The following is a 27,133-nucleotide window of genomic DNA, read 5'->3' on the forward strand; positions in this document are numbered from 1 at the left end:
GTGCGGGGGCTGCCACACTGATTCCTAACAGATGCAGAATGGGTATTATGTGTGAAATAAAAAAAATAAGGTCTTATATATATAATAAATGTTCATAAATGCACCAAGCAAACATGTATATAAATATATAAACCACATGTCTGAAGCAGCACAGGAAAACAGCCATGGAGCCATTTTGGCTCCCAAACTGACCAAATATTTTCTCTGCAAAGTCAAAGTAAAATGGAAAAGCCTCCCCATTGTCTTTTCATTCACAAATCCTGTCTTAAGGGTATGTCTGTGTATGAATAGGGTGAGCCTGTGACCTGGCTCAGGAACTAAGTATTTATCATTACAAAAGACTGGCCAGGCTCCCCAGGGTATCCAATCAAGAGAGCATTAACAGGTAACCTGACAGACAGGAGGAAACAACGCACTCAGATTTCTGTTGTAGACCACCCCTTTCTGTGATGCATGTATGATGTTTCTGGGGGTGGTCTTGGACTCCAGGGCTGGCAATTTAAAATGTCTATATAAGGGCAGGCACAGCTTTGTTTGGGGTTCCTCCTCCTTCTCCTGCGTGTGAGGGGAGCACCCTGTTGCAACAGATCAATAAAGATCAGGCTTACTAGCTGCTTTGCTTCTCAATATTCTCTGGTTTGGCCTCTGTTGTTTTCTCCTACCAATAGGGAACCTACGTAAGGACTCTATATGGGCTCTTGGATACCCCATAAGGGAATAAGGGCAGATTTTCATTTATTACATGTGGCACCTGTGACAATGACAGTTCCACAGATCGAAGCAGTGGGGAGATGTGATTATGCTGCAGCTGCTGTTGCTGAGCATTACATTTGCCACAGGTATAGCTGTACCTCTTAACTGCAATTTTAGTAGGGTTTTTTTGGAGAGCTGTGATTTATTTAAAAAAGTACTGGCTAAAACTCAAAGCAGTGTTTCTGTGCTTCCTGAGTAATCCTCAAAGTCTTTTCACACACGATTAATTAAAAGCCTTATTTAGCATTGGGAAATTATTCAATCAAGCATGATCGCTAATGTGCCTTTTGTGCTTTGAACTAATGAAACTTTCTGTCTGAAGAAGAGCAGTGAATGTTATTAACAGTGACAACACAAATCACTAATCTACCCTCCTAGCAGTGTTTGTGGCTGTTTCCCCCTCTCTAGTGAGCATGCAAATATTCCTTCTCTAGTAGGGCTGCAGAACAAAGGGTGTCATCCTGCCCTGAATTTTGGGTTCTTAAAAAGTAGAGACATCACCTTGCCAACAAAGGTCCGTATAGTAAAAGCTCTGGTTTTCCTGGTAGTGATGTATGGAAGGGAGAGCTGGACCATAAAGAAGGCTGATCCCCAAAGAATTGATGCTTTTGAATTCTGGTGCTGGAGGAGACTCTTAAGAGTCCCATGGACTGCAAGAAGATCAAACCGATCCATTCTGAAGGAAATCAGCCCTGAGTGCTCACTGGAAGGACAGACCCCTAAGCTGAGGCTCCAGTACTTTGGCCACCTCATGAGAAGAGAAGACTCCCTGGACAAGACCTTGATGTTGGGAAAGATGGAGACGGGGACAAGGAGAAGGGGACGACAGAGGATGAGATGGTGGGACAGTGTTCTTGAAGCATGAGTTTGACCAAACTGTGGGAGGCAGTGGAAGACAGGAGGGCCTGGCGTGCTCTGGTCCAGGGGGTCACGAAGAGTTGGACACGACTCAACAACAACAACAACAACAACAACAACAACAACAACAACAAAAAGATCACAGTGAAATGCTGAGCACAAGAAGAGCTGAGTGAGGTTTGTCAGCTGGGCAGACATTTCTGTACTTAGAAATAAAAAATAAAAGGAAACTTGGCTTCACCTTTAGTCAACACAGGCAGTCTGCATTTTTAAAACTCTGATAATGACTTTCGCTTGCCTATACAGACAGGAGAGAGGTAGGTGCTGATGGAAATCACATAAAGTAGATATCACATAAATATCTACTATTGCAGAGTGGCAGGCGAAGGTGATGGACTTTGCAGAGTTGGCCAAACTGACTTGCAGGATCCCAGACCAGGACGATCAGAAATTCCAAAGAGACTGGAGTAAGTTTATTGTATATTTAAACGACAACTGCAAAAACCTGAAGACACTAGGAGGATTGAAATAAATCCTACAATGTGGACGCATAGTAAAGATTTAAATTGCGATGTGATATGGGATACCTGTAGAAGGGAAGGAAGGAAGTCGCAAGCTCGGCAGAGCAATAAGGTTGTTTTGTGTTTGTTATTGTAATGTTGGAAATGTTGTTTAAAGGAAAGTAATAATAATTTATGGGGGTGGGGGAGGAGAGAGGCAGGTGCTGAAACTATCCTAGTGTACCAAGTTAAAAATCACCATATTTTTTCATGTATAACACTCCCCTGTGTATAAGACACCCCCTATTTTGGGGGACTCAAAATTATAAAATGGGGGGAGATTGCTCCCTTGTATAAGACTACCCCCCCCCCTTTTTAACATAATTTTTAAAGTAAAAAAACCCCTAGTCTTATACACGGAAAAATACGATACTTTATCTGCCCACTTTGGCCTGCCTTATTCCTAACTAACACACGGCCCCCCAGGAATTTTCCCAGAAAGGAAGGCAGCCCCAAGGCTGGACCAAGTTCCCCATTCCAGAGTGTGAAAGCAGTTTTCTGGGTTGTTTCTCTCTCTCTCCCCCCACCTCCAATATTTCAAGAGAGAACCAAAAGCGCTTTCTTCTCGTTCATGCCCCTGCCTTCATAAAATAGAGTTTGCCGCTCCTCTGGATGACTTGCACAGATCATGCTGAGATTGAAACGCACACGGACAGACTTCTCCAAAATATTTTTAGCTTGCGGAAGAGTTGCAGCTGCTTCTTGCTTCTGCTGGATTTCAGTATAAGAAATGAAGCGAGAAGGAACAAGGATAACCTGCTTCTAGGGAAAGCCAGCTCAGTTTTTGTGTGTGGTTTTCCCAGTAGTGATGTATGGAAGTGAGAGCTGGACCATAAAGAAGGCTGATCGCCGAAGAATGGATGCTTTTGAATTCTGGTGCTGGAGGAGACTCTTGAGACTGCATGGAGAAGACTGCAAGAAGATCCAACCTCTCCATTCTGAAGGAAATCAGCCCTGAGTGCTCACTGGAAGGACAGATCCTGAAGCTGAGGCTCCAAGACTTTGGCCCCCTCATGAGAAGAGAAGACTCCCTGGAAAAGACCCTCATGTTGGGAAAGATGGAGGGCACAAGGAGAAGGGGACGACAGAGGACGAGATGGTGGGACAGTGTTCTCGAAGCTACAAACATGAATCTGACCAAACTGCGGGTGGCAGTGGAAGACAGAAGTGCCTGGCGTGCTCTGGTCCAGGGGTCATGAAGAGGCGGACATGACTCAACGACTAAACAACAACAACATATATATCTGTGTGGTCAAGAGTACTATGAGGATTTTTAAAAAGTCTATCCTGCTGCAATAAATGAAAATCTGCCCTTATTCCCTTATGGGGGACACAAGAGCCCTTATAGAGTCCTTTGCAGGTTCTCCATCAATCGGAGAACAGAGGCCAACCAGAGAATACTGAGAAGCAATGCAACTCGTAAGCCTAATCTATATTGACTGTTGGAACAGGATGCTCCCCTCACACGCAGGAAAGGAGGAGGACCCAGAACCAAGGGGTGCCCACCCTTATATAGACATTTTAAATTGCCCACCTTGGAGTCCAAGACCACCCCCAGAAACATCATACATACATCACAGAAGAGGTGTAGCTTAAGACCACCCCCCAGACACATCATACCTATATAACAGAAAAGGTGGTCTACAGCAGAAACCTGAGTGCATTGTTTATCTCCTGTCATTGTTTATCTCCTGTCTGGCAGGTTACCTGTTAATGGTCACTTGATTGGATACCCTGGGGAGCCTGGCCAGTCTCTTGTAATGATAAATACTTAGTTGCTGAGCCAGGTCACAGGCTCACCCTATTCAAACACAGACACTTAAGACGGGATTTGTGAATGAAAAGACAATGGGGAGGCTTTTCCATTTTCCTTGACCTTGCAGAGAAATCATTTGGTCAGTTTGGGAGTCAAAATGGTTTCAGGGCTGTTTTCCTGTGCTGCTTCAGACATGTGGTTTATATATTTGTGTACGTGTTTGCTTGGTACATTTATGAACATTTATTATATATATAAGACCTTATTTTTTTATTATTTTACAACCTTTGCTGTCACCTGCTCATCTTGAACTGCCAAGAGAAAGCGCATGGTGGAAGTGGCTGGGCGACCAGGAATGGACAATAAAAGAGGAGTGATAATCTAATTCTTCAAGTCTTTATAAAGAGGGCAAGCCAGAAGGGCATGTGCCACCGATTCGGGACTGCCATCTCCACAGGGACATAAGCGTTTTTCGTATGGAGTCTGTTGGAATCGTCTTTCGAGTACAGCCGATACAGCAATACATTCAATCTTGTGAGAGTAAAAGCGTGTCTATATTTTAGGATTGCTAGGTTATGCAGATAGGGCGCCAGAGAGTCAAAATGGGAAGGTGGAAAATAGTCATACCATTGGCAAAATTCACTTATTGTGGCCAAGTTGTTCTGACGCTCAATATCTCCAGCAATTTTTTGTGCATGATCAGAGAGGACCTTTTAAACTATTCTCAGGATGAAATGGGGATTTCTTCCCCATCCCTGTTTTAAAGCCTTTTTAAAATAACAATAATTTATTTCCCTACAGCTAAATGCCAATAGAAATATTTGGGCAAGCCAGGTCAGCTGTAATACTAAATCTAGTCTATGTTATCCAAGGCTGATGTAGCTGCTTGTTTGGATATTTACAGCTTGCAGATCTTGTAAAGATTTTGACTGTTTCCATGACGGTCTGCTTCCATCCTGTGACCAAAACCTTGTACTACACCAGGAATCCATGTCATCTAAGCCCATGGATATAATAACTCTGATCTATATATTCTTTTATATTTTTCTTCACATGCAAATTATCCATCAAAGCATATGCTACAGTTTGGATGCCAACACCAAACTGAAATCTATGGATGAAGGAAAGAATACAAATTCAATAAATAAAAATAAAAAATGAGGCTGAACTCCCATCAATTCTGCAATTATCTGCAGAATGGATTATGTCTCTGTGTGTAGTTTTACTTCTATTGTGTTTTTTAAAAAATGTTTTCCCCGCTCCTATGTTTTTAGATGTTCTTATTTCATCTGTAAGCTGCTTTGAGTCCCTGTCAGGGAAAAAGGTGGGGTTTAAATAAAAATAAACCTGGGGCACAAAAGCCAAATGCTGTTTAATTTATATGAACAAGAGCCTAACTTCCAAAGCTCAGGTAGTCATTGTAAAAAGTTAATTTCATCTTTGGCAAGACGTCAACTGCAATTCTGCGTTTGCGTCTTGATGCCACAGGTTCTAGGAAAACATGGCTGTAACGACACACAATATGTGACGGCTGGAGCCCATATTTCTTTACGGGATGATGTTATCGCCACATCTGGCAGGGGTCCCTGCCTTCCAGCTGCGCTGCAGCTATCAAGTACTGAGAAGCTTTATCTCCAAGTCACTCCTTCCCAGAATCAATCAACAGATGTTTCCTGTGCTACAGTAGTTCCAGCTGGCTGATTTCTTGCTTTCCCTTCTTTTCTTGTATGCTGCAAATTCTCCATGTTACAAATGAAAGGAGAAATGGAAAACAAATTTTTTAGTGTGGCAGCACCTACAATCTGGCACATTTTTGTTTAGACAAGCCTACCTAGACATATAGAATGTCAATGCATATTTTAATTTTTGTTTAGTTTATTATTGATTTTATCTTTCTTTTTTTGTCTTATTTATTCATTTTCAAAATACTGATACATGAAATTATCAATAACACAAATGAAAGAACCCCAAATGAGAAAAAAACCCTATTGAGACGCAATACTATTTACTCAAAGTACATTTTTTCCCTTTTCGCTGTGATAAACTCATCACTTAAATTGATTTTATCTTTCAAATGTTCTAAAGAGTTGTTTTTACTAGTTACATTGATTCGTTTATTGTTTTATTCCCTTTGCAAACTGCTTTGAGCCAACATTGTGTAATGGTTGGAGTATTGGATGAAACCTCATAGTAGCGTTTGTAGGAATACATCTGTGTGCTGGACACTCATGTAGGTTCAGACAGACACCTTGTAACATGGGGGGAGTCAGTCCGAGGTCAAGCAGGAAGGCAGGCAAGCAGGTAGAGAGAGGTACCAAGGAAGCACTGCAGAGCAAGTGATTAAACAGAATAAACTCATGACTCGATCACCGTGTCAAGAACATGTCACAGAAGACCCCCTCCAATAAAACACCAGTCTGGAGGGCTCCCAGAATGAAATGTTTGATCTGAGCATCATGGTTCCACCTGAGAACACCAGCTACCTACAAGAAGATGCTTGCAGTTGATTTTGCAAGGCACACATCTTGGCTGGCTCACAACAGCATAATGTCATTCGATGCCTAATGTACCGTATTTTTCGCTCTATAAGACGCACTTTCCTCCTCCTTAAAAGTAAGGGGAAATGTGTGTGTGTCTTATGGAGCGAATGCAGGCTGCGCAGCTATCCCAGAAGCCAGAACAGCAAGAGGGATCGCTGTGCAGTGCTCCCTCTTGCTGTTCTGGCTTCTGGCTTCGCCATGCAAAGCCTCTTCAGGGCAGGGAGAGCCTTCATCCCGCTGCCCTGAAGAGGCTTCGCGTGGCTATCCCAGAAGCCAGAACAGCTGCGCAGTGATCCCTCTTGCTGTTCTGGCTTCTGGGATTCAGAATATATTTTTTTTCTTGTTTTCCTCCTCCAAAAACTAGGTGCGTCTTATGGTCTGGTGCGTCTTATAGAGCGAAAACTACAGTAAATGAACTTCAAAAAGACTCAATGAATTGAAAGTGGAGATGCTATATGCAGTGCTATTTTTCTAGAGAAAGAGGTGTCAGACCCAGTGGCGAGGCTTCATGCTCCGGCACTGGGGGGGTGGGGGTGGCAGAGAGCAGGTGGGGGCAGGGCTGGCACATCCGGGGGGGGGAATGGCACCCAGCATGGGCGGGGGGGGGGGGCAGCTGCGATGGTGCTCCCTGCGCACTCCTCTTCCTCTGCCAGTGGTCAGACCTCACCATGAACTCCTCCTCTTTCTCTTATAATGGCAATGCTGCCCCCCTGAGATATTCCGGAACTGAGTTCTGGTGAGTTCTGGCTGAAGAAACGCCCTGGCTATGGATACTTTTCTTCTATTTTACTTTATTTACAACAGTCCACAACAACTCATACATACAAACAAACCAACCCACCACCATTGACAATTATCAAAAGTAAACTCCTATCCCCTTACACAAAGAAAACATAACATAAAAATAAAAGACTTCCTTTATCCTGTAAATGGCCTCCTTATTTACTTCTTGTATACTGTTTCTTTTATAAGTGATTACTACAATTTTTCCTAATTATGACTTAAAAAAACCGCAAAGTCTCCTGCAGAAATTAATCGAAACAAGTCCAGGTGTATATTTTGGGGCCCTGTTAGGTAAAGTACTCTCTGCATTTTCCTCCTCCTTTTTGAAATTCTTGCCTAGGTTGTCTCCTAATTGTCTCTGTTAATCTGGCCAATTCAGTATAATCTAATAATTTATCCTGCTATTCCTTTTTTGTTGGCACAAATTCTTTTTTCCAATTTCTGGGTACTTTCTTGTTTGTCTCTTTGGTTACACAAGGAAATCTTTAATAAAACTCATTTTAAAAAAATAGGAACCTTGTCAGCACAGCCTAATTGAAAAGACCTCTTGGATTTTCCATTTGTGTTGCCAGCGTGACAAAGACTAAGTGGCCCCTTGTCTTGTGCAAATTAATGTTCAATGCAGTCTTCATTACAACTGCTGTTCTGGATGGACAGCTGACACCTCCTTTGCAGGATGAGGCCCCAGCAGCGTTGATTTCCTCCTACAAATAGGAATTTAATCATGGGAAAAGGCAAGTTGTCAATTGCCTAAGTTATTCTAGAGGAGGGGGGTCTTTTCTTTTCGCTTGACAAATATATTGCTTTTAGCAGAAGCAACTTTTCTGTGTATTCCAAAAGACAAGCCACAGTACTATTCAAAGCACGAACGATGATTTGGTTTCCTCTTTGCCAGAATTTGCATTGCCTCTTTGACTATCAACATGTAATATGTTTTTAAACCATCCCAGAGATTATGAGGAGTGCAACTGACAGGTGTACGGTTGTTAAATGGATGTTTTGACATTTTCTCTTCTGGTACAAGTCCCGTGAGACTACATTTCCAAAGCGACACCATAATGAATATTTACACTGTGTTTTTAAAATAGCGCCTCCTAAAAAATCTGCAATTCGGAATAGCCTAATCAAAAGTGTGTGAGGCAAAAGCAGCGCATCAGAACTCTGGCTGATCTCAGTTGACCCAGCTGTGGGTTGTCCATCATTATAACAACAAGGGAGCAAACTGACCATCTGTGCTGAGTTGCACTCACAATTGTGAAGTCTGAGGTTATGGTGATGCATCCCCGGCTTTTGCAGTTTGCTGCGGTGTCACAAAGGCACCTGTCAGTTGCCTGGCTATAAAGGTGGCCTCTCTCTCTTCCCAGCCCAGACCTCAGTGGCACTCAGCTCTGGGGGGTCTCCTTCCTCAGGGAGGCAAAATGGCAGGAGGAAGGAGGCACTCATCCTGCAATGGGATGCTGAAGAACAGGCAGAAGGCAAGTTCGCTTGCTGGGTGGGATCGCAGCTTGAAGGCAGCCGATTCCCAGAGTCAGAAGCTGGCTGGTGTCTGGAAACAGACCTGGCAGAAGCTGGCAGATGGAGTTTGCATGTGGTCGAAGAGAATGGTGTGTTTCTGCGTGTGTGAGTGGGAGCGTTTGGACGTGGTTGAGAATGGCGTGTGTCTGTGTGTGTCAGTGGGAGCGTTTGGACGTGGTTGAGAATGGCATCTGCGTGTGTGAGTGTGAGTGTTCGGACGTGGTTGAGAATGGTGTGTGTCTGCGTGTGTGAGTGGGAGTGTTTGGACGTGGTCAAGAATGGTGTGTGTCTGCATGTGTGAGTGGGAGCGTTCGGACGTGGTTGAGAATGGCGTGTGTCAGCGTGTGTGAGTGGGAGCGTTTGGACGTGGTTGAGAATGGCGTGTGTCAGCGTGTGTGAGTGGGAGCGTTCGGACGTGGTTGAGAATGGCGTGTGTCAGCGTGTGTGAGTGGGAGCGTTCGGACGTGGTTGAGAATGGCGTGTGTCAGCGTGTGTGAGTGGGAGCGTTCGGACGTGGTTGAGAATGGCGTGTGTCAGCGTGTGTGAGTGGGAGCGTTCGGACGTGGTTGAGAATGGCGTGTGTCTGCGTGTGTGAGTGGGAGTGTTCGGACATGGTCGAGAATGGCGTGTGTCAGCGTGTGTGAGTTTTTGGACGTGGTTGAGAATGGCGTGTGTCTGCGTGTGTCAGCGGGAGCGTTCGGACATGGTCGAGAATGGTGTGTGTCTGCGTGTGTGAGTGGGAGTGTTCGGACGTGGTCGAGAATGACGTGTGTCTGCGTGTGTGAGTGGGAGCGTTTGGATGTGGTTGAGAATGGCGTGTGTCTGTGTGTGTGAGTGGGAGCATTCGGACGTGGTTGAGAATGGCGTGTGTCTGTGTGTGTGAGTGGGAGCGTTTGGACGTGGTCGAGAATGGCGTGTGTCTGTGTGTGTGAGTGGGAGCGTTTGGATGTGGTTGAGAATGGCGTGTGTCTGTGTGTGTGAGTGGGAGCGTTTGGATGTGGTTGAGAATGGCGTGTGTGTGTGTGTGTCAGTGGGAGCGTTTGGACGTGGTCGAGAATGGCGTGTGTGTGTGTGTGTCAGTGGGAGCGTTTGGACGTGGTCGAGAATGGCGTGTGTCTGTGTGTGTGAGTGGGAGCGTTTGGATGTGGTTGAGAATGGCGTGTGTGTGTGTGTGTCAGTGGGAGCGTTTGGACGTGGTCGAGAATGGCGTGTGTCTGCGTGTGTGAGTGGGAGCGTTCGGACGTGGTCGAGAATGGCGTGTGTCAGCGTGTGTGAGTGTTTGGACGTGGTTGAGAATGGCGTGTGTGTGTGTGTGTCAGCGGGAGCGTTCGGACATGGTCGAGAATGGTGTGTGTCTGCGTGTGTGAGTGGGAGTGTTCGGACGTGGTCGAGAATGGTGTGTGTCTGCGTGTGTGAGTGGGAGCGTTTGGATGTGGTTGAGAATGGTGTGTGTCTGCGTGTGTGAGTGGGAGCGTTTGGACGTGGTCGAGAATGGCGTGTGTCTGTGTGTGTGAGTGGGAGCGTTTGGACGTGGTCGAGAATGGCGTGTGTGTGTGTGTGTCAGCGGGAGCGTTCGGACATGGTCGAGAATGGTGTGTGTCTGCGTGTGTGAGTGGGAGTGTTCGGACGTGGTCGAGAATGACGTGTGTCTGCGTGTGTGAGTGGGAGCGTTTGGATGTGGTTGAGAATGGCGTGTGTCTGTGTGTGTGAGTGGGAGCGTTTGGACGTGGTCGAGAATGGCGTGTGTGTGTGTGTGTCAGCGGGAGCGTTCGGACATGGTCGAGAATGGTGTGTGTCTGCGTGTGTGAGTGGGAGCGTTTGGATGTGGTTGAGAATGGTGTGTGTCTGCGTGTGTGAGTGGGAGTGTTCGGACGTGGTCGAGAATGGCGTGTGTCTGTGTGTGTGAGTGGGAGCGTTTGGACGTGGTCGAGAATGGCGTGTGTCTGCGTGTGTGAGTGGGAGCGTTTGGACGTGGTCGAGAATGGCGTGTGTCTGCGTGTGTGAGTGGGAGCGTTCGGACGTGGTTGAGAATGGTGTGTGTCTGCGTGTGTGAGTGTGAGTGTTCGGACGTGGGCGAGAATGGTGTGTGTCTGCGTGTGTCAGTGGGAGCGTTCGGACATGGTCGAGAATGGTGTGTGTCTGCGTGTCAGTGGGAGCGTTCGGATGTGGTTGAGAATGGCGTGTGTCTGCGTGTGTCAGTGGGAGCGTTCGGACGTGGTTGAGAATGGTGTGTGTCTGCGTGTGTGAGTGGGAGCGTTCGGACGTGGTTGAGAATGGCGTGTGTCTGCGTGTGTGAGTGGGAGCGTTCGGACGTGGTTGAGAATGGTGTGTGTCTGCGTGTGTCAGTGGGAGCGTTCGGACGTGGTTGAGAATGGCGTGTGTCTGCGTGTGTGAGTGGGAGCGTTCGGACGTGGTTGAGAATGGCGTGTGTCTGCGTGTGTGAGTGGGAGCGTTCGGACGTGGTTGAGAATGGTGTGTTTCTGCGTGTGTGAGTGGGAGCGTTCGGACGTGGTTGAGAATGGCGTGTGTCTGCGTGTGTGAGTGGGAGTGTTCGGACGTGGTTGAGAATGGTGTGTGTCTGCGTGTGTCAGTGGGAGCGTTCGGACGTGGTTGAGAATGGCGTGTGTCTGCGTGTGTGAGTGGGAGCGTTCGGACGTGGTTGAGAATGGTGTGTGTCTGCGTGTGTCAGTGGGAGCGTTCGGACGTGGTTGAGAATGGCGTGTGTCTGCGTGTGTGAGTGGGAGTGTTCGGACGTGGTTGAGAATGGTGTGTGTCTGCGTGTGTCAGTGGGAGCGTTTGGACGTTGTTGAGGAGAATGGTGTGTGTGTGTGTGTGTGTGTGTGTCTGTGTGTGTGTGTGTGTGAATGGGAGCAGCCAGTGGAGGGTCTGGCTGAGGCTGCTGGACGGAGGCCATCCGACTCACCGTGTTGTTTCCCTTTCAGGAAGCCGGTGAGGTTTTTCTCAAGACTGATCCTGAAAGTAATGAAGAGAACAGCAGGACTGAAGCAAGGCAGTTTATATTCCTAAATAAATGACCCTTTTTTTAAAAAAAAAAAAAGCAAAACTGTGTCTGACTGATGTTTTATCAAACAAATTCAACACTAAATGTCTTCCAGATTATATCAGCATTTAAAGTAGTGTTCATTAGCTCCTGCAACTGCAGATGCTTCCCCAGTTGTTGCTGTTGAATATGATGATGTCATAATGCCTGTGATGTCATAAACAGACCTGATGACTAAGGGGAAGTGGATGGGGGGGGGAGGGATAGAGAGATAAAAGACGAGAAAGGATGGCAGAGGCAGAGTTGACCTTCTGTGAATTGGGATTCTACTCTTTTGTGAAAGTGATTTGTGTCAAAACTTCAAAGGATTGGCTTAGCATTTTGCACACCCCACACAGCTGCCTTTTGCTGCCTTCCATTTTGTGATGGCGCCTCAACACTTTCGAACTCCCCAAGGCGGCTGTGGGCCCCTGGTCTACAGTGACTGGCAATAGCTTTCCAGCCAGCCTCAAAATACACACCTGATGATTGTTCTAATTTTGAATTTACTTGATAACATAATTATGAAAAAAAGATTACAAAACAATGTCAATTCAAAATACAATACAATCCACCATACACTCCTACATATATACACATAAGACTTCCCCCCCCAATGCCTTTACCTTTTCTATTTTCCTGTAGTACAAAACTACAATACTAATTATACTATCTATGCAATGCGAGATCTCAAAGTTTAAAGTCAGCACCTCTCTTGCACCGCAAAGCTTTGGGTCGGACCTTGTGTTGTGGCATCATATTGAGCTGAAGAGTTGCAGGTTGGCGGTTCAGGACCTGCTTTGCATGTGGAAAGATCCCGGTTCAGCCCCACTGGCATCTCCTTGGAGGTTTGGAAGCAGACCTTGGATGGCTGCCTGCCATGGATGCTTCGGTTGAGATTCCTGCATTGCAGGGGGTTGGAATAGATGACCCTTGGGGGTCCCTTCCAATGCTACAGTTCCAGGATTCCAGGAAGGACTTACAGCAGAGACTCCCTGGCCGAAATCATGGAGAACTGCTGCTGCTGCTGCCAGTCAGTGCAGGCAATACTGGTCTAGGCTGTATAAAAAACAAGAACTAACAAACTTTTAGAAGACATCAGAAGGCAGGCCTGTTTAGGGAAGCTTTTAATGTTTGATGTATTTTGTTGTTGTTGTTGTTTAGTCGTTTAGTCGTGTCCGACTCTTCGTGACCCCCTGGACCAGAGCATGCCAGGCCCTCCTGTCTTCCACTGCCTCCCGCAGCTTGGTCAAACTCATGCTGGTAGCTTCAAGAACACTGTCCCACCATCTCGTCCTCCGTTGTCCCCTTCTCCTTGTGCCCTCCATCTTTCCCAACATCAGGGTCTTTTCCAGGGAGTCTTCTCTTCTCATGAGGTGGCCAAAGTCTTGGATCCTCAGCTTCAGGATCTGTCCTTCCAGTGAGCACTCAGGGCTGATTTCCTTCAGAATGGAGAGGTTGGATCTTCTTGCAGTCCATGGGACTCTCAAGAGTCTCCTCCAGCACCAGAATTCAAAAGCATCCATTCTTCGGTGATCAGCTTTCTTGATGGTCCAGCTCTCACTTCCATACATCACTACTGGGAAAACCATGGCTTTTATATGGACCTTTGTTGGCAAGGTGATGTCTCTGCTTTTTAAGATGCTGTCTAGGTTTGCCATCGCCTTTCTCCCAAGAAGCAGGCGTCTTTTAATTTTGTGGCTGCTGTCACCATCTGCAGTGATCATGGAGCCCAAGAAAGTAAAATCTCTCACTGCCTCCATTTTTCCCCCTTCTATTTGCCAGGAGGTGATGGGACCAGTGGCCATGATCTTCGTTTTTTGATGTTGAGCTTCAGACCATATTTTGCACTTTCCTTGGAATCCGCCCAGAGTGGCTGGGGAAGCCCAGCCAGATGGGCAGGGTATTAATAATAATAATAATAATAATAATAATAATAATAATAATAATAATAATTAATCTTGTCCCCCCTTTAGATAACTGTTTATTAATTTAAATAAACAAATAACAAAACAATAGCAAAACAGATTGACTTCCCTCTATTCCCTTCCCATTTTTAGAAGACATCTGAAGGCAGATTTAAATTACTTATTTATTTAAATTACTTATTTAAATTACTTATTATCCATTCATAGCCAAATTACAAGTAATTTTAAAACCCTGCTAATGTCAAAATAGCATCATCTTGGACTGGGCCTAGCAGCCTAGGGCTTGTGCGAAAAATTGGGCCCTCGCCGCTATATGATATGATATAATATAATATGATGATATGCGAGCAGGCCGGGCGCCTGAGGCCTCCTGCCGTTGCCATAGCGACGCGCCGGGCCTAGTCAGGCGCGCGAGGCCTGCCCGGAGCCGCGGCTTTTCCCAAAGCCGAGGGGCGGAGCTGCGAGACGTGGCAGCGGAAGCAGGAGCGGGTGCCCGGGAGGGAGGGACTGGCCATGGCCGGGGTCTGGGCTGGCTTCTCCGAGCAGGAGCTCCGGCGGCTCCAGGGGCAGCGCCGAGGTAAGCAAGGCCGGCGGCGGCGGGTGAGGGGCGGCCGGGGAGGCGGGTTGCGGGAAGCCGGAGCCGGTTTGTTTCGCAGGCGGCCCAGCTGGGCTCGGGGGCTCATAGAAACAGAATGGTCGAGTTGGGACCCCGAGGGTCATCTAGTTCAACCCCCCTGCAAGGCAGGAATCTTTTGCCCAACGCGGGATTCGAACCCACGACCCTGAGATCGAGAGTCCCATGCTGTACCGGCTGAGCTATTCCAGATCAGATGGGGAAATTACAAGTAATTAATCTTTTTTAAAAAAAACAATACCTTACTGTTGCTGTATGTAGGTTTTATTTTATTGGTTTCTTATATTTTGGGAATTGTTGTAAATAAAAATACTGTATGCCCTTTTTCCCTTATGGGGTACCCAAGAGCCCATACAGAGTCCATACGTGGGTTCCCTACTGATAGGAGAAAATAACAGAGGCCAGCTGGAGAATATTGAGAAGCAAAGCAGCTAGTAAGCTTGATCTTTATTGATCTGTTGCAACAGGGTGCCCCCTTCACACGCAGAAGAGGAAGAGGACCCCCAAATATGCTGTGCAAGGGCTTATAAAGACTTTTGAAATTCCCATCCTGTAGATCAAGACCACCCCCAGAAACATTATGCATTCATCACAGAAGGGGTGTAACCTAAGACCACCCCTCAGATACATCCCACCTACATCACAGAAATTTAAATATTGTTTTTCTCCTGTCACAGTTTATCTCCAGTCTGGCAAGTTACTTGATTGGATTTCCTGGGGAGCCTGGCCATTCTTTTGTAGTGGTAAAATACAGTGGTGCCCCGCAAGACAAATGCCTCGCAAGACGGAAAACCCGCTAGACGAAAGGGTTTTCCGTTTTTCAATGCACTTCGCAGGACGAATTTCCCTATGGGCTTGCTTCGCAAGACGAAAATGTCTTGCGAGTCTTGAGATTTTTTTCCGCTCCCCACCCCCTTTTTCTAAACCGCTAAGCCGCTAATAGCCTTTTAGCAGCTAATCCGCTAATCCCTTAAGCCTTTAATAGCCGCTAAACCGCTAATAGCGCTAATCCGCTAAGCCGCGAAGAGACTCGCGGAACGAATTAATTTCGTTTTGCGAGGCACCACTGTACTTATTTCCTGGGCCAGGTCACAGGCTCACACTTTATTCAAACAGACATATCCTTGAGACAGGATTTGTGAGGAAAGAGACAATGGGGAGGTTTTTCCAGTTTAATCTTGCAGAGAAAGGATTTGGTCAGTTTAGGAATCAAAATGGTTCCAGGTTGGTCTTCCTGTGTTGATCTATGTATGTGCAGTTATGAACATTACCATATATCTAAGACCATAAAATTCCTATCACAGAATGTACATCCAATTTTTTTTTCCACCTTAAATTTTGTGGGCGTAAGCTATAGCTTATTTAGCTTATATGTAAATCTGGCACTGCCAGCAATGGCTTTCCAGGGTCACAGGCAGGGGACATTCTACCTACCTGCCTTACCTGCAAATGCCAGGGATTGATCCTAAGGGACCTTCTGCATGCAAGGCAGGTGTGGTGCTGCAGAGCTGTGGGCCCCTCCCCTAAACATAAATTTAAGTTTCCAGTCCTCATGGTTCTGATTAACGGGCTGGTTTAAATAAGTGCGCAGGAAGTTTGCCTTATACAGAGTCCCTTTAGCTCAGTATGGGCTGCACTGCTTGGCAGCTGCTCACCAGGTTTGGCTAAGCAAATCAGTCTCTTAAGCTTAAGCCAAGAAAGAGTATTCTCTATAAGACTGAATAACAATATACGATTCAAGACTTTGAGATTAGACCACTGAAGAAGCCCGGAAGACTATCTTGGAAGTGTGCTACCTCCAAGCCCCAGTAAAAGGGCCCCATCACCTCGTACCAAAATGATCTTATCAGGCAGTTCTAAGTTCGCATTTTTACTCCCACATCTCCAGCAGTTGTCTGCACTTGTTATTTTCTTCTGGAATACTTTTGCTGGAGTCCAGTGGACTCTGAATAATATTTTCTGTTGAATAAGTCTTAGTCTTAGATCCGTAGAGGCTATTTCTGTTGATTTTATACTTGACTCCAATACAGTATATCATTTGTTATCTGTACCCCTAACTCTTCCCTCCATTTTTGTCTATCATATTCTAAATCATATTTTTTCAATTTTAATTCACTTCTTTATTTTGTAGCTTACTCTGCCCCGTGCATTGGAGCTCCACAGATGTGAAAGCCTAATTTTTGTTCATTTGGGCCATTTAGATCCGCCTCTTGCACCGCAGCATCGGAAGGCTCCTGCAAGCAATCAGCGCCAACATCTGCAACGCAAAAAGCCAGTTCAGCAGATATGCGGAGAAGCAGAACTTCCCGATGGAGCAGCCTTGTCGTTACCCCTGGAGCAGAGGCTTTCTGCGCCCAAACAGAAGAGCTCCTCTCCCCAGTCGCCTCTCCCACCACCCCAGTCTCCGATGGCGGGAGAGCAGCAAGATGCCAAAAAGCAACAGGTTCAACCCGGAGTCGATAAGGCGTGTAACGGTGACCCCTCTACAGTGCCAAGCCATAAACCGGAGAAAAAGAGAATGGAATTGTTAGTAAGTCTGTAATGAAACTCTTAAGAGTTTTATCATCCCAAACGATCTAATTGCAGAGGGGGAATTCAACGTCGTACTAAGGTGACTGTTCTGTCAGGGCAAGCAGTCCGGTTTGTCAGGCAGAACGATTGCCTCCTCTTCCCCACCTGCTGTTTTGGGGTTCTCCTGACACCCCACCCCTGAGCCGATTTTAGGGACATAAGGGAGGGATAAACCCTGATGCATAAACATAAGCCTTTGTGTAGGGCTTCCATTGATGGGACTCATTAACTGAATCCCACCCAGAGTTGTACTGCAGAGTAAATTGCAAGATACATGAAAAGTTGCAGAGCTTTTTAGGGTAATAAATATTGAGATCTTTTTCTACCCTTTCGTCACCTTGATCCCAGGCCCTAAGGAAGTCAGACTATCCTTCACCAGGGCCAGGGCCTTTTCACTGATGGCTCCGACCTGGTGGAATGCTCTATCCCATGAGACCAGGGCCCTTCAGGATTTAACCTCCTTCCACAGGGCCTGTAAGACAGAGCTATTCCGCCAGGCCTTGAATTTGAATTCAGCCTGATCTTTTATTTCCCTTCTCTTCCCTCCCCCTTCCCTTTTATGAAGATCACCTGCTCTGAGACCCCACAGCTAATTCTCCCCTGGCCTCCTTGCTGGCCCAAGTAGGACCAATTCAGCCAGCTAGCCCTGGGGATTACCTAATTGAGTTTTGATTTTATTGTTATTCATGTTTTTATACTGTATTTTATGCTGCTTTTATAATTAAGTGTTTTAAAGTGTTTCAAATTTGTTGTTAGCCGCCCTGAGCCCGGTTTTTGAACTGGGAAGGGCGGGGTATAAATAATTTATTATTATTATTATTATTATTATTATTGATGTGCTTTTATGTATAGGGCCAAATCTGACCAGCTCTCCAGTCTTGCTAAGGTCATGAGCACAGTTTTAGAGACCTTTGCTTTGGTGCAAGCAAAACAGCTAGGATTTTCCTCTTATGCAGAGAGCTCTGCACATTGCTTGTCAGTGCAATTGTATGAAATAGTTTCCAGGCTTCAGGGAACAATTTCCACAGTGGTGGCCTTTCTGCCATGAAGCCCCTACACGTTTTAGAGGATTCCGGGACATGTTGCAGATTGCACACTCATTTCACGTTAGGCACTAGTCATACTTTATGGACGTCCTTGTTGCCCTGCGTGAAGTTGAGCCGAGGCAACACTCAAAACTTCTCTGTAGCTGCTCATGGCAAGGGAAGGTTTAGAGAGTATTCAGACAAGCTGTGGTTTATTATTTATTAAATTTATATACCACCCTCCATCTGAGGATCACAAGGTGGGTTGGACACAGTTTAAAAGGCACTGATACACAAAGGATAGAAAACATATTGACAGACAGACCTAGCTCAATATTGTCTCCAGAGTTGACTAACCTCTAGACCTCCAGATGTTGCTTGACTAGCTTCCATCATCCCTGATGATTGGCCATGGTTGCTGGGGCTGATGGGAGTTGTGGTCCTCCCAAGTTAGCAATCCCTGATCTGTAGTGACTGGTAGTTAGACCAGGACCCTTATTCATGCAAAGCTTGTGCTTTACTACTAAGCAACGATCCTTCCGTTCTGTGAGTCAGTCAAGAACAAAGTTTTCAATGATACCTGTCCTCAAAGGATCAGTTTGCTGCAGGGGTTGAATAGCAGAGTTTCTGGTTTCTAGAACATATTTAGGGGGCTCCCGTAGAGAGGAAAGGGGAAGGAAGTCCCTTTATGCAGAAATCCTTGTGTTGGTGGGACCATAACTTCACTGCTTTGGATAAAACCTCAGATTCTGAAACCAGGTTTGGCGTTAAAGCGACTTGTGTGAATTATTCAAATACAGTGGTGCTCCGCAAGACGAATGCCTCGCAAGACGGAAAACCCGCTAGACGAAAGGGTTTTCTGTTTTGGAGGTGCTTCGCAAAACAAATTTGCTATGGGCTTGCTTCGCAAGACGAAAATGTCTTGCGATTCCTGGGGTTTTCCCCCCCTCCCCCCCTTTTTCCCAAGCCCCTAAGCCGCTTAACAGCTGTTCGCTAAGCCGCTTATCAGCTGATCTAAGCCGCTTAACAGCTGATCTAAGCCGCTAATAGCCTTTTAGCAGCTAATCCGCTAATCCCTTAAATCTTTAATAGCCACTAATAGCCTTTTAGCAGCTAATCCGCTAATCCCTTAAGCCTTTAATAGCCGCTAATAGCGCTAATCCGCTAATGGGCTTGCTTCGCAAGACGAAAAAAACCGCAAGACGAAGAGACTTGCGGAACGGATTCTTTTCGTCTTGCGAGGCACCACTGTATTTCTGAAGCAATTGCAGAATGCATCATTGACTCGGTTACCCTGTGGGCTAGTTTTGTGGGAGAGGGGGAAAAAAAGGCAAGTCCTTGTTAATTCTGTTGTTTTGTCAATGTTCAGGCCAGAGAAGTCTCGGTGGGAGATCCTACAACAGGAGCAGAAGCTTATGGAAGAAAAGAACAAGCGCAAGAAAGCTCTCCTGGCTAAAGCAATAGCGGAAAGGTGTGAAGAATCTTTGGGTGTAATATTTGGGCAGGCCAGAGGAACACAATACCTATTTTCCCCGAATTGGAGAGCCAGTGTGGTGTAGTGGTTAAGAGCGGTTGTCTTGTAATCTGGTGAACCGGGTTTGATTCCCCGCTCCTCCACATGCAGCTGCTGGGTGACCTTGGGCCAGTCACACTTCTCTGAAGTCTCTCAGCCCCACTCACCTCACAGAGTGTTTGTTGTGGGGGAGGAAGGGAAAGGAGAATGTTGGCCGCTTTGAGACTCCTGAAGGGGAGTGAAAGGCGGGATATCAAATCCAAACTCCTCTTCTTCTTCTTCTTCTTCTTCTTCTTCTTCATTGTGTTGCTGCATCTTAACAAACGCCGCCGGCCTTGTTTTCTCAGTAATAGCACAAAGTGTTTTTCCTCTGAATATCAATAAGAAATCCAACCAGTTACAGTTTGAAAGGTGCAAGCTGGATTGAAAAGTGTTTGCTGTTTCTCTCCTTTTAACTTTTAACTACAGTGGTACCTCAGGTTACAGATGCCTCAGGTTACATACGCTTCAGGTTACAGATTCCGCTATCCCAGAAATAATACCTCGGGTTAAGAACTTTGCTTCAGGATGGGAACAGAAATTGTGCAGTGGCAGCGGGAGGCCCCATTAGGTAAAGTGGTGCTTCAGGTTAAGAATAGTTTCAGGTTAAGAACGGGCCTCCGGAACGAATTAAGTACGTAACCAGAGGTACCACTGTATAATCATGACTTCATTCCATTGGGTTCTGTTGAACAAAATGGGATGTAAGTTCATGAGAAAGTTTGGAATCCTGTTGTAATAAGGAACTTATAAGATGCCAGTCACCCATCTCCTACTACCCTTCTCAGAAATACCCCACTCCACCCTTCCACTATATATAAGGGTCTGGTGACTTCTGTTTCAGAGTATCTGAAGAAGTGTGCATGCACATGAAAAGCTTATACCCAGCACAAACTTACTTAGTTTCTAAGGTGCTACTGGACAATTTTATAAGATGCTGTTATTCATATGAAAAGGGAGGGCTGGAGACCAGGTCTCCAGCATTACAGGTCCAGGTTGAGCTTCTTGGCTTTCTAGAAGAGCTCTTGGACAAATTCTCCGTAGAAGTTGAATGAAAAAGTGGTAAGACAGTTTGCTTATAGAATCATAGAATCATAGAGTTGGAAGAAACCACAAGGGCCATCGAGTCCAACCCCCTGCCAAGCAGGAAACACCATCAGAGCACTCCTGACATATGGTTGTCAAGCCTCTGCTTAAAGACCTCCAAAGAAGGAGACTCCACCACACTCCTTGGCAGCAAATTCCACTGTCAAACAGCTCTTACTGTCAGGAAGTTCTTCCTAATGTTTAGGTGGAATCTTCTTTCTTGTAGTTTGGATCCATTGCTCCGTGTCTTTCTGGAGCAGCAGAAAACAACCTTTCTCCCACCTCTATGTGATATCCTTTTATATATTTGAACATGGCTATCATATCACCCCTTCTCCAGGCTAAACATGCCCAGCTCCCTTAGCCGTTCCTCATAAGGCATCGTTTCCAGGCCTTTGACCATTTTGGTTGCCCTCCTCTGGACACGTTCCAGTTTGTCAGTGTCCTTCTTGAACTGTGGTGCCCAGAACTGGACACAGTACACCAGGTGAGGTCTGACCAGAGCAGAATACAGTGGCACTATTACTTCCCTTGATCTAGATGCTATACTCCTATTGATGCAGCCCAGAATTGCATTGGCTTTTTTAGCTGCCGCGTCACACTGTTGGCTCATGTCAAGTTTGTGGTCAACCAAGACTCCTAGATCCTTTTCACATGTACTGCTCTCAAGCCAGGTGTCACCCATCTTGTATTTGTGCCTCTCATTTTTTTTTGCCCAAGTGCAATACTTTACATTTCTCCCTGTTAAAATTCATCTTGTTTGTTTTGGCCCAGTTCTCTAATCTGTCAAGGTCGTTTTGAAGTGTGATCCTGTCCTCTGGGGTGTTAGCCGCCCCTCCCAGTTTGGTGTCATCTGCAAATTTGATCAGGATGCCCTTGAGTCCATCATCCAAGTCGTTGATAAAGATGTTGAATAAGACCGGGCCCAAGACAGAACCCTGTGGCACCCCACTAGTCACTCTTCTCCAGGATGAAGAGGAACCATTGATGAGCACCCTTTGGGTCCGCTTATACTTAGTATAAGCTGGTTAGAAGTCAAATAAAGTTTTCAGGGGGATTGGTAGCTTTGCAGGGGGTATAAAACCTGCTGAACCGTAGATGATTTTAAACGCAACCTGCATGCCTTGAAACCTTTCTCCATAAAGCCTGGCCAGTCTCATCCTTTCATTAAAATAAAGATAAAAAGGGAGTTTTTCTGGAATCCTGGTCCGTTCTTTGTTTGGAAAGCCCAGGATTTTTTTCCTGCTGTATAAATGAAGAAAAACACACAGCTCTTAACATTCCTGAGAAGTTTTAACAAGTCTTTCTGAAATACATGGTAACTTATAACGGCACGTTGCCAACAGATACGGTCTCTTTCTTCCCCAGATCCAAAAGAACTCAGGCTGAAACAGTGAAGTTGAAGCGGATTCAAACCCAGCTCCAAGCTCTGGATGACATGGTATCTGCTGATATTGGGATCCTGAGAAACAGGATTGACCAGGCAAGCCTGGACTATTCATGCGCTCGGTAAGGACTAAGCACAGAATAAGAGATTGATGCATGAGGAAAGTATTAACTTCTACATGCCCCACGGAGAGCCTCAAGGTCCATAAATAACAACACCCTAGTGGTCCCAGGCCCTAAGGAAGTTAGATTGGCTTCAACCAGAGCCAGGGCCTTTTCAACTCTGGCTCCGGCCTGGTGGAACGCTCTGCCTCATGAGACCAGGGCCCTGCAGGATCTGATTTCTTTCCGCAGGGCCTGTAAGACAGAGTTGTTCCGCCTGGCCTTTGGCTTGGAGCCAATTTGATTCCCTCCCTCCCTCTCTTTCTTTTTTCTTTTCCTTCTCCTCCTGCGATGAGGCTACATTTTAATATTTTAATGTTCCATTATTTTAATGTTGTATTTTACTTTTGTTTTTAAGTTGTAATCATTCATCTTGTTTTTATTATTGCTTGTAAGCCGCTCTGAGCCCGGCCTTGGCTGGGGAGGGCGGGGTATAAATAAAAAAAATATTATTATTATTATTACAGCAGTGGCGACAAATACATGCCCTGGGTTTTTGGTTGTCATCCCAAAAAGACACTTTAAAGCTCCATTAGTATATGGACACTTGTCTGTTTAGCTGGACTTGGCCTCCTTCTCTGTTCCCACTCCCCCAATCTGCTCTTCATTTCCCTGGAGCAGTTTTTTTGGGGGGAGGGGGGCAATGGGAGAGGAGAGGGAGAGGGAGAGGGAGAGGAAGTCTCACGTGCAAATGGAAGTCTTTGTGCTTTATTGTGCACAATCTATATTAAAATCATTGATTAAAATGGATTTAAAATTCTGTAGAATAGCTGACGGGAAACAGCTTGGGAAGGCAGCCTTGAGAACAGCAGCTCTCATCACACCCACATTCGCACGAGGGTTGACCGTGGGTCAGTGTGGCTCATGGCCTGAGAAAGGTGGGCGACCATGGGGTCCTATCTTACAAGGATACAGTGGTACCTCGCAAGACGAATGCCTCGGAAGATGAAAAACTCGCAAGACGAAAGAGTTTTTCATTTTCTGAGTTGCTTCGCAAGACGGATTTCCCTATGGGCTTGCTTCGCAAGACGAAACGTCTTGCGCCTTTTTTTTTAAAACTGCCAATGCATTCCTATGGGAAACTGTCAATACACAGTGGTGCTTCGCAAGACGAAAAAACTTGTAGAACGAAAAAACTCGCAGAACAAATTAATTTCGTCTTGCGAGGCACCACTGTAGTTGGAGGAATAGTGATAACGGTCATACCTGTTTGCCTTTCAAAGCTTTTTCTTAGCTGGTCCTGCATGTAGCGCTTCAAATATTCAATTCCAGTCTTGAATATACCAGTTATGAGGCTTTAACATAATAGACTTGATTATGTTGTCTCTGCTTCCAGTTTTTATCCCATTTTCTTCAGTCTGCTGAGTAATTTTCTCGTGCAGATCAAGTAGTTTTGGTTTTGAGTAGTTTTGTCGAAGAGCTATTTAATAGTGGAATGAACTACAGTCATACCTCGGGTTGAAGTCGCTTCAGGTTAAGCCTTTTCGGGTTGTGCTCCACGGCGACCCAGAAGTAACGGAGCGCGTTACTTCCGGGTTTTGCCGCTTGTGCATGCGCAGATGCTCAAAATGATGTCATGTGCATGCGCAGAAGTGGCGAATCGCGACCTGCGCATGCGCAGATGCACGGATGCAGTTTGCGTTCACTTCAGGATGTGAACGGGGCTCCAGAATGGATCCCGTTCCCATCCACAGGTACCACTGTACCTTGATGCTGCTGCTGCTATTAATAATAATAATAATAATAATAATAATAATAATAATAATAATAATAATTTTTATTTATATCCCGCCCTCCCCGGCCACAGCCAGGCTCAGAGCGGCTAACATCATACAAGGAAAACACTGCATAAAAACAAGTGATCAATAAATTAAGATATATCCCACAATTACGTCAAAAAAATTAAAATTAAAACTGGACAAGTGGCAGTCTTCAGGTTAAAACTGAAGGCGGTTACCAACTGTTTCCACTGATGTTATAAGCACCTTTGAGCAGGCTGGGAACCTCCTTCGTGCTTGTTCTTATACAAAGAGAAAATGAGTCAGACTGAACCCCGACCAAAGGCCTGGCGGAACAGCTCCATCTTGCAGGCCCTGCAGAAAGATGTCAGATCTTGCAGGGCCCTGGTCTCTTGTGAGAGAGCATTCCACCAGGCCGGGGCCACGGCCGAAAAGGCCCTGGTCAAGGCCAGTCTGACCTCTCTGGGGCCCGGAATCTTTAGAATGTTGTTAAACCACAGAGCCTAGGACTTGCCAATCAGAAGGTTGGCGGTTCGAATCCCCGCGACAGAGTGAGCTCCCGTTGCTCGGTCCCTGCTCCTGCCCACCTAGCAGTTCGAAAGCACATCAACGGGCAAGTAGATGAATAGGTACCACTGCAGCGGGAAGGTAAACGACGTTTCCGTGCGCTGCTCTGGTTTGCCAGAAGCGGCGTAGTCATGCTTGCCACATGACCCGGAAGCTGTATGCCAGCTCCCTTGGCCAATAAAGCGAGATGAGCGCCGCAACCCCTGAGTCGGCCACGACTGGACCTAATGTTCAGGGGTCCCTTTACCTTTTTAATGTCCTGTGTGGGGCAAACCAGATGGTAGACTCTCCTTTGGAGGTTTTTAAACAGGGTTTGGATGGCTATCTGCCAGGGATTCTTTAGCTTTGATTCCTGCATTGCAGGGGGTTGGGCTGGATGGGGGTCCCCTTCCAACTCTACAATTCTGTGTTCCTGTCCGTAGAGGAGACAAAACTTCCCTGTTAAACGGTTGCTCTTTTATCCCGCCTTCAGGAAGCGTTACGACAAGGCAGAAGCCGAGTATGTGTCTGCGAAGCTGGACCTCCAGAAGAAAACCGAAGTCAAAGAGCAGCTCACGGAGCACTTGTGCACCATCATCCAGCAAAACGAGCTTCGCAAGGCCAATAAATTAGAGGAGTTGATGCAGCAGCTGGACGTGGAGGCAGACGATGAGAATCTGGAACTCGAGATAGAGGTGGAGCGGATGCTACAGCAGCAGGAAGCAGAAGCGGCGAGGCAGAGGGCAGAGTCCCAGAAGCCGGCTCCGGCTGGCGAGGAAAACGCGGCTTCCCCGCCTGCCGATAAAGGACCCGAGAGTGAAGGCCGCACAGATTCAGAAACATTAGCAGAGCAGCCCACTGCTTCCCATTCAAATGGCGAAGTCCAGGCGGGTAACTCTGCTTCAGGGGAATCGACGGCTCAGGATGGCACATGAACACTGAACCTAATCAGCTAACCTCTGGCTGGCGCCATTATCCTATTTAGCCATAGGGTTTAGAGGCTTCTGCTCCATGGTGCTACAAGAGTCCTCTGAAATCTGGCTTTTGACGGCAGCGCTATCTTCATTCGTCTCCTGGATCGCCAGTATACTTGCGTGAGCTCTCTCATCTCTCTGCCCACATTCCCCTTTCATGCAAACTGCATGTGGTCCATGGCAATTGCCTTGATATCGGGGATGGAGAACGTCAGCCTCCTCCAAGCCTTTCTTCCTGGCCTTCAGAACTCCTTCCAGACCGCACCCCTCGCTGGCTCTCCTTTGCACCCTGAATGATAATTGCCTGGCTGGACTATGTCTTTGAACTCTGATCGTGCCTCTTGATTGTCTGCGTGGCTGAATGTGTGTAGAAGGTAGCCTGCCGTATGGAGGTCAAGCTTACATTCGCTACTCTGCCCTCCACTGGCATATTGTCCTCAGAAAATTAGCCAGAAGGGTCTGTGACCCTTCGGCTGAAAAAGGCTCCACCCCCCCACCCCGCTTTATATTTAAAAAATGCAAGCCAGTATGAGATAGGTGCTATCTAAAACACCAGTATACTGTACTCCAGTATACAGGGGTACCTTGGGATGCGAACGGGATCCGTTCAGGAGCCCCGTTCGCATCCTGAGTAGAACATAAGATGCGACTGCGTGCGTGCGCGGGTCGCATTTTGCCGCTTCCGCGCATGACGTCATTTTGAGCGTCTACGTATGCGCAAGCGGCAAAACCCGGAGGTTATGCGCTCTGTTACTTCTGGGTTGCCGTGGAGTGCAACCCGAAAGCGCTCAACCTGAAGCACATTCAACCCGAGATATGACTGTATTGGCAGTCCTGTCCTGATAGGTGGGTTTTTTCTTTCCATTACAGTGGTACCTCAGGTTACAGACCATAGCTGTCAACTTTCAGATTTGAAAATAAGGGATCAGCAACTTAATTCATACTGCTAGTAAACAGTAGGCAAATAGGTTTTAGCAAACACAACCTGATTTGTGCAAGAAAAAAAGGAAAAGAAAATAAGTATAGTCACTGTTAAAAGAGCAAAATATAAGTAAGGCCTCACTGTAAGCACTGGGTAAATGTTAGTTATCAAACAACAGCAATAAATGTTCCACATGAGATTCTTCATTTCACTTTTTATTCCGGCAATAAAAAGGTCTGAGTGCAAGGCTGGGTTGCAGGGCTTTCTTCTCTGTGCAAACGGTCATAAAAATATTTTTCATATACTGTTTACCATGAAAAAATGTTTACGGGACGCATAAAGTAAATCATTGTTAGCCATTTCCTCCTCTCCCGCCATTCCATCAGGCTGCCTTAGTGGCAGAGGCGTGAAGCAAGATTCATCCACCAGCTTTGCCAAAGACCAGCTCTATCAGGCACCTCTTTCCTCTGTGCTGTCTCTGTGCCAGGTGGCCGTGATCAAAGTCACTATTTAAGAATCGGTGCTTGAGCTTGTTTCACCCCTCTCTCTCCCTGTCCTCATTCCCTTATGTGTCTTTAAAAAAAAAAAAAAAATTGTAAGTCTGTGGGCAGGGATTGCCTTGTTTTAACGACTGTACACTCTGGAAGCCCTTTCGGCTAAAGAGCAAGGTATATAGAAGCTATAAATAAATAAATAAGCACTACAATTGCTGATTTGGACTATTGGTTCCAGTTCTTATCTTTTCTGTGTCTTGCAGTTTGACTACCTGGTGGGGAAAAATGGTGTTGACTTGAGTGGATTTA

The 27,133-nt window shown here is 46.2% G+C and overlaps 2 protein-coding genes and 2 long non-coding RNA genes across 4 annotated transcripts in view; 2 read left to right on the forward strand and 2 right to left on the reverse strand.

Moving 5' to 3' along the window:
• LOC310681409 overlaps positions 1–27,133 on the reverse strand; it is a 217,738-nt gene that overhangs the window by 68,288 nt on the left and 122,317 nt on the right. The window lies entirely within an intron of this gene.
• Positions 1–27,133, reverse strand: part of LOC310681331 (CTTNBP2 N-terminal-like protein) — a 463,736-nt gene that overhangs the window by 38,777 nt on the left and 397,826 nt on the right. The window lies entirely within an intron of this gene.
• On the forward strand, positions 7,341–11,829 carry LOC310682675. The gene is made up of 2 exons (XR_014514096.1): positions 7,341–8,729; positions 11,712–11,829. It is a non-coding gene; the product is annotated as an uncharacterized lncRNA (long non-coding RNA).
• Positions 14,225–26,335, forward strand: GORAB (golgin, RAB6 interacting). The gene is made up of 5 exons (XM_083449078.1): positions 14,225–14,310; positions 16,569–16,893; positions 19,333–19,434; positions 21,970–22,110; positions 24,928–26,335. Exons 1-5 carry the CDS (start codon positions 14,247–14,249, stop codon positions 25,367–25,369), a joined length of 1,074 nt encoding a protein of 357 aa, XP_083305204.1. The 5' UTR covers positions 14,225–14,246; the 3' UTR covers positions 25,370–26,335.

Source organism: Podarcis tiliguerta, assembly GCF_965153285.1.
Source record: "Podarcis tiliguerta genome assembly, chromosome: 7".
Classification (NCBI taxonomy): domain Eukaryota; kingdom Metazoa; phylum Chordata; class Lepidosauria; order Squamata; family Lacertidae; genus Podarcis; species Podarcis tiliguerta.